Source organism: Poecilia latipinna, unplaced genomic scaffold (assembly GCF_001443285.1).
Source record: "Poecilia latipinna isolate Pla-1442-1.1 unplaced genomic scaffold, P_latipinna-1.0 Scaffold439, whole genome shotgun sequence".
In the NCBI taxonomy this organism is placed as follows: Eukaryota; Metazoa; Chordata; class Actinopteri; order Cyprinodontiformes; family Poeciliidae; genus Poecilia; species Poecilia latipinna.
Genome location: NW_015113055.1, coordinates 156,525 through 167,254, shown reverse-complemented (window position 1 = coordinate 167,254; position 10,730 = coordinate 156,525). Strand labels below are relative to the sequence as shown.

The following is a 10,730-nucleotide window of genomic DNA, read 5'->3' as shown; positions in this document are numbered from 1 at the left end:
TTTTTTTTTTGGTGTCCATGCAATTTCTTGTCATTTGAAAAAAACTTAAACGCAGATTTTTAATTTTTTTTTTTGGTGTCCATGCAATTTCTTGTCATTTGAAAAAAACTTAAACGCAGATTTTTAATTTTTTTTTTTTTTTTTTTTTTTTTTTTACATTTATTTGCAAATAATTAAAATAATCGGAAAAGTGCGGCATATATTTGTATCTACCGATTACAGTTTTCTGGCCTAACGCGATCTTTAAAATGTCTGACTTGCCGATTTCTATTTCGGCCCAAACCGATTGTCTTTAAATGTAGCAACAAAGTCACTGAGTTGGCAGCAGTTGGGTGACTATTATTAACTTCACACATGCAGACATGACCTGGTGGGCAGGTCAGTCAGTCAATCCTCTCTCAGAGCAGAGAAAAAGGGGCAGTGGCTAATTTTTGATAAGACTGATGGATTGGTTGAGATTGGTTTCTCATGTGTCAACTTATCTCACAAAATAAAGAGAATCTGGGTCGACTCATGTACCTATAAAATGCACATGAATTATTTTTAGATTTGTAAATACTACTGAAAACCTTGTTAACCTGTCATTACACTTGACAGCAAGGTAAAGCTCTGCTGTATGTCACATAAAATCCCAATAACATACACGCTGACTTGCGGTTCTTATGCCTCAACATGTAAAAGAGAAGTATGAATACTTTTGTATTATTCTGTGATTCCAGACTGATTAGTCAATATTTTAAAACTTGCCGTTGTCTGCTTTCCCTTTTAGATACAGGAGGAAGTCAAGCTTCTCAAAAAGCTTCACAGAAGGTCAGAGAGTTAAAAATGTCACCTCAGTTTGTCAGATGTCAGCGTTTTGCATGTTTTTGCCTCTTGAATGTTTGTGTGTTGGTCTAAACTGAGAAAAGTGTGTTGGTTTGAATTGTGTGTGTGTGTGTGTGTGTGTGTGTGTGTGTGTGTGTGTGTGTGTGTGTATTTTGCTGCTACCCAAACTGTCAGCAGTATTGATGAAGGTAATTTGAGATGTAATCATGTTCACCTCAGAGGAACTGCATGCCGAGGTCTGCTATGCTGAATGCCTCCTGCAGAGGGCAGCACTCACCTTCCTTCAGGTCAGCCATCGCCTATCAAACACAAACACTGCAGAGTGCAGCTGAATCCGTCTGTATATAAGCTTCTAGCTCCATTTCTGTCCAGGATGAAAACATGATTAGCTTCATCAAAGGAGGCATTAAAGTGAGGAACAGCTACCAGACATACAAGTGAGACTCTCAACCATATCCATATACTGACTTTTAAATTGTCCTGCTTCTTTATGAACTTTTTGTTTTGTTTTGTTTTGTTTTGAGCTGTGTTATTTCGCACTTTTTGGCAACATCCGATAATGAGCATCAGTTCCGTTTTCCCGATTTACCTTATCCTCTCAGGGAGCTCCACACCGTCCTGAAGTCGACTGGATACACCCACGGCGACAATCACGGCCATTTTGAGGGAGGCGTGAAACTGGGAGTCGGGGCCTTCAATCTAGTACGTGTGGGGGAAAATACAACTATCAGTGTGCAAAAGTGAATGCAATGTTTTAGAGATCTGATGTTTAAAACACAGATTTAACATTTTCAGATTCTTAGAAGCAAAGCAAAAAAAAAAACAAAAAAAACCCATAAAGAATCATTATGGGCTGACGTGACCACGTTCAAGTCCTGGTTTGGAAAGTCAGGAGTAGTTGTGACTCATTCTTACTTTAACAACAGACCAATGTCCTGTGATGATCTCAGTGTTTCATGTACTTCTCTGCCTCTTGTAGATGATCTCCATGCTGCCCACGCGTACGCTCAAGCTGCTGGAGTTTGTAGGATTCTCCGGTAATAAGGTGAGTTAAACTTAACCAGCGACTTGGTTCCTATTGAGGAGTCCATTTTCATACTAACCGAGGGCAACACAAAGGGCTCCACATTGCATAGAAACAAGCAAACTAAATTAGATAACCAAGATTAAACTTAAAGTGTACAGAAATGTGAGGAAATGTCATTTTTGCTGACAACAATCAGGAAACACCAGAGAGCAAAAGTCCCGAGGCGCATCGTTTTGTAAAGTACCAATGAGGGGCAACAGGAAGATCATAATTCATGAAAAGAAGAATAAAGTAATTGAAAGTAATCTAACTTCTACGTTTACAGCATTAAAACAAAATAAATACTTAGAATACAATCAAAATATAGCTTAAAGTAGATATAATTAACTTTAAATGATAAAAAAAAAAAATCCTTATTGTTGAAATTCAACCAAAGGCTAAACCAAAAAGATAAGTTTTATGTTTGCTCCTAAACTCATTGGAATCTAAAACTCTTGTGCCATAAAACTGTCTGATAAACATAAGAGGTTAAATTCTTTAATAATTTAAAGTCAATAAACGTTTATTTAAAGCAGAGACTGAGCTGTGACTTTTTCTAGTGTTTGTGACAAGAAACAAGCAGCTCATTTCATGAGACTGGTCTGTATGTGACGAATATTTGTTTTTAAGTCTTTAAAATTGAATAGGATCTTTCTGCTCTCTTTATTTTACACCCTTCTGGTCATTGTGTAATAAAATAGAAATAATTAATTTAATATAGCGATAATAATTTAGTGGTAAATAATGTCTACTGGTGAAACACTAAATAACTACTGATATGACGGTGTTGAACCTGACACAGTTAAAGCGTGAAATGAAAGTCCTCAGCTGCAAAATTGATTTTGAATCTGTGATCATGATGAGTAATGCAAGTACAATATCATCGCTTTAAAAGTTTCCCTTTTTATGACCAATCAGTGTGCTTCTAATATCTCAAGTTTTATTCATGTAACCAATTTAAAAAGCAACCCGAGCTTGATTTGTGACTTGACTTCTCCAGCAGAGGGCAGCGGTGCAGCAGACTGGTTTATCAGGCTCACGTGTTTAAAACCAGGCAGACGTCCTTCGTCCTGCTGTCACATTAAAACAGAATCAGTGTCATGCTCTGATTTTACTGCTTGTATTCCAGCTGATCTTCCATTAGCAGAGACTTAACTCACGTTTAGTTTTATCTGTTTGTGTTTCTGCGCAGGAGTTTGGACTTCAACAGCTTCAGGAAGGCTCTGCAGAAAGCACCTTCAGGTCGTTCCTGTGTAATATGCTCCTGCTGTGTTATCACACATTCATGAGCTTCATATTGGGTAAAGCCAAGATACACACAAACAACAAGCTGCCAAAGACAAAAAAACTGCAAACAAACCATACTTAATTAGCTTTGAATGTTTTTCACAGGCACTGGAGAAGGAGACGTTGAAGATGCAGAGAGACTTTTGCAACCATACCTGAAAAAATACCCCAAGGTTTGCAGTGCTACTTTTAATTCTTTTGTCTTTATGACTTGTGTTGTTCCATAGCATATTATATTTTGCTTTTCTGCAGGGATCCATCTTTTTGTTCTTTGCTGGTCGAATAGAGGAGATTAAAGGCAACCTGGATGATGTAAGTACCTTCGGTGAGCCTTAAAGCAATAGTCTTAATGTCACTAAATTACCTGCTTACTAATCAGGAGACGTATGGTGCTTCAACGAGACAACCACTCTTGTTTGCAGCACAAATATACTCTGACATTTTTCTATGTCCATGTGACTCGTAAGCTTTGAGACAGGTACAGAAATAAAAAGAGATCAGTTATGAAATCAACATGGAGAACAATTTAAAGACAACCTTCAAGGCTTCTTCCTGCACACCTGTAACATTTAAACTTTTGCAGTCTGTGTCTGACAGTAGCAGGGTAGACAAACTCTGCCTAGCGACCAAAGCAACAATTTCTGATTGGCTCTTCTTTTTGTTGCTGTTGTTGTTGACTTAAAGCTTTCTGTTGTGCAACACTCAACACTGCAAACACAAAAAACTAAATTAACTAATTTTATCATAATTATCTTTTTATTTTGAATTATTTGATTATTTTCATTTTATCATGTAGAAAAAATCCATTCAAACATGTAACTTTTAAAAATTAATTCATACAATAGATAAAATTGGTACTAAATAGTTTGAACCAGCAACATGCTGGAAATAATTCATTTTTGCAGGACTCAATGATTTACAAAATGCACAGGCTCAGTGAATTACAACTAGTGTGGTGTGTTTGTGTGCAGGCCATCAAGCTCTTTGAGGAGTGCTGTGAGGCTCAGCAGCAGTGGAAACAGTTTCACCACATGTGCTACTGGGAGCTGATGTGGTGCTTCACGTACAAGAGGCACTGGAAGATGGCCTACTTCTACGCTGACCTGCTTAGCAAGGAGAACTCGTGGTCCAAGGTCTGACTACGTACTCTGAGACGTATTTGTTTGGAAGAAAAATGCTTTTTTTTTTTTTTTTTTTTTAAATCATATTCTCTAATTATGAGTGAATTATTTTCATGTTGATGCACATCTATAAATATTTCCACTACAGATTTAGCACAGATGCTGTGAATCTGTTCTTAGCTCAGGAGAGAAACATGAAAAAATTAAATTCTGTTGACATATCCCAGATCTTTGTGGGTTTATTTTTCCTCATTTCTAAAGGTCTGATGGTAAGCATGTTTTATTTTCCCTCAGGCCACATATGCTTTTATGAAAGCAGCCTATCTCAGCATGCTGACTGACGATGACTGCCTTACCTTCGGGGAGAGCGCGCTAACTCTTTTCAGGTATGAACCCAGATAATGCTCACATTACTCACAGCAAAGGGAAACAGATAATTTATTCTGATAGTTTAGAGATGCACAGAACCATAGTAAAGTCTTTTTTGTTGTTGTTGATGTGTAAAGCTGAGAAAGTGGGTCATAAATTAATCACCTAAAGGTAGAAAATTAAAGCTGAAACACAGGTTTGATTAGTTTGGCAGGGATGTGGTTTGTTTTGTCTTATTTATTAGCATCCGTGGCTCTTTGAAGATAGATGCGTCACCTTTTAACTGTAGTCAGTTCTCTAAATGGTTTGGAGTTGGAACAATGGAACAGAGCAACCAGAGAAGTCCTGGAAAGTCCTGCCTCTTCAGCATCCAAAATGGCTGCTACACATGTAAAACATAGTCAAAGCTGCAGGAATATATTATTTATTTGCACTTCAGTTTGTCCGTCTTTAAACAAAAAATGCTCTACCTCCTCTTTCTGTTAGGATGTTTATTTTGTTCTTCAACATCCACAGTTAGAGCAATTAGAAGATAACTGGTTTTTTGTCTCATAATTAGAATGGGCTCGGATCAACAATGATGTCATGTCTGAGCTGAGACTATTGAGGCTACAAGTTAGGAAAAAAACTGCAAATTTGCAAATTGTTCTGCTCAGTGATCAGGGTAACTACTGTGAGCAATAAAAGCAGATAAGAACATATTACTTTCATTTTTTTTGCATTCAAATACAAAAAGAACCTAGTAGATGTGGCAGAGTAGCTACTGACAAAAATAAAAGGACAATAAATTGTAAAAAAAAAAATAAAATAAAAAAATGTGGCAATAGTACCTATATTTAATGAAAAGTACCCCACATTTTCCTTGAGACAGACAAGGTTTTTTTTTCTTTGAATTGTAAGTGTGTGAAGGATGGAAATGAAAAGCAACAAAAGTCAGACTGCTTGTTGAAAAAAAAACAGGCACAAGGATAAATGTGGGATATTTTAAGAAGTTCTGATCTACAGTTTCTTCACATGGTCTCCACGTTGCTGTTATTTATCTTCTTTTTGCATCGTGTTTCAGGCAGGTCCCTGGACTGAAACAGAAAATTGCAGGAAAATCTTTGCCAACCGAGAAGTTTGCGATCAGGAAAGCCCGCCGCTACTTTGGGGAAAATCCAGTTCCTCTCCCAGCTGCTCCACTGGTCAGTACTGGAAAATCACTGTGTACTGCTTTGAAAGTCCCCGTGGCGTGTCAAAAAATAAATAAATCAACACACGGAGTTTCAATGTTGATAAAATTTAAATGTTTGTCAAAGACATCCTGCTTGATAATTTTCGATCAGTAAAATTTCACACGACATTGCTCTTGTCCAAGAAAGTCATAGACTAAATGAATCAAAGCTGCAACCAGAATATTTGCTCTCATAAGCTGTCATTTATTCTCTAATGAGACCTAAATCTTGCTTCTTAGAGAACAAAGATGCTCTGTAATGTTAGACCCATTAAAACCAGTTATATACGCACTGGTCAGTACTGGAAAAATCACTGTGTACTCCTTTGAAAGTCCCTGTGGTGTGTCAAAACAATGCCACTGAGTCAGCTTTTCCTCAGTTGCATTATAGCTGTTAAGTGAAGATGTATATTTATATAACTACACAAGGTAGTAGTAAATATTGGAATAAACCAGTCAAAAATTCAGATATCTGCAGTAAACATTGTTGCGTTTAGTTTCTAAAGTATTTGTCGTCATAGTGAGTTTTGGTGAGATGCTGACAACACACGTTGCTCTGACAATAGGAAATGATGATAATTGCTACCTGTAAATTATTTTTGCCTTTTTTTTTTGGATGATGTCCAGGAGATGATGTACATCTGGAACGGCTACACAGTCATTGGAAAACACAAAGACCTGACTGAGGGCATTCTGAAAACCCTGGATGAAGCCCAGGCAACACTTGAAAGCTTCCCAAGTATGCAAAACTCTAGAGTGGCATGAAGTAATAGATTTAAATTAAGATCATTTGTAAAACTTACATTTTTGTGAAACCGTAGCTACAATTCATCCAGTGTATTTGATGCATTACCTTCTAAAGTTCAATCTTTGCGTAATTTATGTAACAACTTTAAATTCAGCTTAAATGTATTTCTATAGAGTAGCATAAAATAGTGAATTATTTCAAAGTGGAACCAAAGTGATACATGATTGTTTGTAAAAATCTGAAGAGTTCAGCATGCCTTTATAATAAACTCCTGTGAATCAATACATTATAATTTATCCTGCAAGACTTTTTTTTTTTGGCTTCATCTCTCCCAGGTTTCTTATTTAGATGAGAACTTTGTTTTTGCTCATTCAAATGTAAATTTTCAGATTTTTGCTTGTGAAAAATCTTGAAAACCACAGATTATTTTCCTTCCATATTACACTTATTCACCAATTTGATCGTTCGATTTCATCTTTCACCTAAAATCCCAATAAAACATGTGAAGGATTGTGCTTGTAAGTTGACAAAGTGTGAAAAAGTTTAAGACAATGAATACTTTCATAAGGCACTGCATGGATCGTTAAACAAATGACACGATGACTCATGTTGTGTTTTTGGCGCTTGGTCTTTGTCAGGGACTGAATACACCATAGACGATCAGTGTCTGTTGAGCCTGTTGAAGGGCCTTTGTCTCAAGCACCTGGGACACCGAGAGGAGGCCGAACACTACTTTACCCTCGTCCTCTGCAAGTAAGCCTCGTACACAGATGGAGTATTTTGCAGCCAGCAGAAATTGAGAAAAGCATGTTTTTTTTGTGCAACTAACCAACAGGATCTTTCTAGAAGACAAGAAGCACACAGCACAACACTTACACTGGCATTGTTGTGTTTTGTTGTTGTCTGCAGTGAGACTCAGATAAAATATGACCACTACCTGGTTCCCAATGCCCTGCTTGAGCACGGTCTGCTGTGCCTGGAGCAGGGGAGGAGGGACGAAGCTATTAAACTTCTAGAAACGGCAAAGTAAGTGTTTGAAGTCACTACATATTTACAGTAGAACCCAAATAATTCATTCCTGTAGCATATTTAGGTTCAAAGTAACCTTTCAATTTTAGCACCATGTTTCTTCTGACTGAAAGTAATTCTGACATGTTGGAGCGGCCCAGCAAGCGCTCCAAATTGACATTAATAGACTCTGTGCAGAAAACTAAAAATTGGAGGCCTTCCAACCTCAAAGACTTGGAGGTCCTCACCAAAGATGAATCTCAAAAATACCAATGAAAATCTGATCAACAACTATAACAATGGTTTGATTTCTATAATACGGTATAGGTTTTTTCATTAATTACTAAAAAAGGCATTTCTCAATAAAATGCAAATAAAAACAGATCAATAACATTTTTAAACAGATAAACGTGCTGGCTTTTGAGCAAAATCCTTCTCATTACAAATAAAAGTTTTGGTTGACTTTAATAAATTTGAAATCTAAATCTGCTAGTGGTAACAATCTTGTGCTTAGCTGTACAAACTCATCTACATGTAGAGATAAATAACTTAAATTACATTTAAACAGAAAATATTTTTATCCATTATGTGCCTATAATTTACACAGTATCACTTGACATATTTTAAGTTGTCTTTTTTTTTTCTGCTGCTCTGTTTTAGGCACAATTACAAAAACTACTCCATGGAGTCACGGACGCACTTCCGTATCCAGGCTGCTTTGCACAAAGCTAAGGGAAATGGGGAGAACGGCGTCCATGTTCCTTCCAGTCCATAACGGGCAGAGGAGGGCAGACCAGCGCAGTGACAGCTGTCTGCTTCTGCAACCCCTCAGTGCAACATCCAGCCCGACCAGCTGCAGCCCGTTTGGGCTGAAGTGTTTATTTTATTTGTTCATCAAAACTGGAGGCAATTGTTTATTTTCTTGTTGTTTATTTTTGGTGTTATGTGTCAAATTAGCTTGGACATCTGCATCTCTGACTGGCCTTCATTGACTTCTTCCTCTGGTTTCTGCATCCTCTTTTTAGAGAAATATCACATGGAGCTTCACTTGCTGATCTGACTTGAATAGAAACGAGTTTGGAAGTGGGTCATGTGTTTATAAAATGCTGTGGACTTCCATCATGGCTGCTCACTTAAAAACATAAAGAGTGGCAAACAAAGTCAAATTTGTGTGGTATACAAGCTTTCCCCCCACCATTATCTGGTGTACATTTGCACATTGCAAAGTTTTTTATTTGAGTTATGGTCAGACGTAATTATTTATTAAAAGATTCCCAAAATCTATTCATGGACATATATTTTGCTATGTATAAAAATTCAGAGCCAACTTGACCAAATTTTTTAAATTCTTTTTTAATAGGTTTGCATAATTATTGGTTCGCTGTGTTTTCCAGAATTAAGGAGCCTTTTATTGGAAATTTCAGGGTTAGGGGTTCAGTTATTAGAAGCACGTCAAATAGTGGTTAGTAAGAATTTATTTTCATTGACTCATTCATTGTTTTTGTTTTTTTCAGACATGAAACTGAAACTACCAGTTCTGAAAGCATCTATTTTCTCTTTGCGCAGACCAAATAACTCAACTTGCCAAAGTCAAAATGCCAGCAGACTTGCAGATGTTCTTTAGATTTACCTACTGCAAGCTGCACCTTTTTACAGAGATTGTCCTGTTTTAAGGGGACAGATAAACATGTCTTTTAGAAAGGCAGACTCCCTCTTTGTTGCCTCCTGGTGTGTGGGACTGGTTCCAGGGCTACTTGAGCTTGAACAAACCGGCCTTTCAAAGTGATCAGGGCTGTTTGCTTGTCCGCCTGCTGCACCCTTTTACATGTTGAAGGAAACTCTTATTCACCACAAACCACTACAGCCTTCACAGATTGCGAGAATTATCTGTTGGCTCCCTTCTCCCCTCTAGGAAGGAGTTGAGCCAACTCCTTCCTAGAACTACCTACAAAAGGAACCAAACTTACAACCACATCCTGCTGAAGAGTGTCTGTGTACAACAAATATGGTTGCTCCTCGTAATTGATTGGTGGATGGGTTATTACGAAAGGCTGTGCACGTCTAACAGCCTTTTATGAACTCCAGTGGGGTCTGAAGAGTTGGAAAAATTTTGATTTATTTCTATACAAGAGAATATAGGGATATGATTTGATTACTTGGAGTCAGTTGCGAAATACATTTTAACGGTGGAGGAATTGTAATCATATAAATGTAAATCCAGTCAGTTTATGGAATGCTTCAGTAAAATATTAAACTTTACACAATTAGTAGAAAGTATATTTTTGTTTTCCCTCTGATTTTACATATGCTGTACATGGATAAAATTCTAAACTAAAAGTTGTAGGTGTTTACAGACTGTATATTATATTGGACATGGTTACCCAGTGAGCAGAATGACTCATGTAAATGTTTTTGTTGTAATTTATGATGAAATTATAATGTCTTACTGAACACTCCATTCTAAACTGTCTTCTTTTTTCCATCTAAAATCATATTTGAAAGCACACAGTACGAGGTAGTATTGATTAGAGAACAAAGAGGCACATCTTGCCTCTTTGTTGTCTGCTTCTTATTTGCCTAAGAAGCAGACAAATATGTTGATACTCTTGCTTAATTTATATCCTTACTGCAGTAGCTTAATCTCAACTTTGAATTTTAGCAAAATCCAACCTTTTACTTAAGCATGTTAATGCAGTATTGGGGAAAAAGGTTTTAACAACATGTCTGCTGTTGAATTTCAGGTAACTTCCCAACAGGTATTGAACATAGCCCTCGTATTTACATGTGTGATGGTAGATAAAGTTTGTTTTTTGCTATGACTCCCCAGTAAGAGGTTGTTTAATATTACATTGGAAGGCTTGGTGACCCCAAAATACCGCTCTTATGTCCTGGATGCAGTTTTCTCATAGTGAGCTTGGAAAATTTCTCTTTATCACTGTTTTCACTGTGAATCCTGCCAAAATTGGTTCCCCATCCAGCTTTGCAGCGAATGGCTTCTGTGTTTCATAGTAATACCCCAGGAAAACAGAAAGTTGACAATTAGTAATAAGAGGTTTGTAGATATTCTGATGATGGTAAAAAAAAAAAAAAAAA

At 37.0% G+C, this 10,730-nt stretch overlaps 1 protein-coding gene across 3 annotated transcripts in view; it reads left to right on the top strand.

The window, feature by feature from the left end:
* Positions 1–10,095, top strand: part of ttc39a (tetratricopeptide repeat domain 39A) — a 31,814-nt gene extending 21,719 nt beyond the window's left edge. For all 3 annotated transcript variants that reach the window (XM_015038356.1, XM_015038357.1, XM_015038358.1), the window contains 15 exons: positions 770–810; positions 1,045–1,112; positions 1,198–1,262; positions 1,428–1,527; positions 1,805–1,870; positions 3,084–3,192; positions 3,284–3,351; positions 3,431–3,490; positions 4,150–4,311; positions 4,594–4,685; positions 5,732–5,852; positions 6,509–6,620; positions 7,268–7,382; positions 7,539–7,655; positions 8,298–10,095. In XM_015038356.1, coding sequence (XP_014893842.1) covers positions 770–810; positions 1,045–1,112; positions 1,198–1,262; positions 1,428–1,527; positions 1,805–1,870; positions 3,084–3,192; positions 3,284–3,351; positions 3,431–3,490; positions 4,150–4,311; positions 4,594–4,685; positions 5,732–5,852; positions 6,509–6,620; positions 7,268–7,382; positions 7,539–7,655; positions 8,298–8,412 — 1,411 coding nt within the window. In that variant the 3' untranslated portion in view covers positions 8,413–10,095. The remainder of the gene's footprint in view (positions 1–769; positions 811–1,044; positions 1,113–1,197; positions 1,263–1,427; positions 1,528–1,804; positions 1,871–3,083; positions 3,193–3,283; positions 3,352–3,430; positions 3,491–4,149; positions 4,312–4,593; positions 4,686–5,731; positions 5,853–6,508; positions 6,621–7,267; positions 7,383–7,538; positions 7,656–8,297) is intronic.
* Positions 10,096–10,730: the final 635 nt, after the last annotated feature.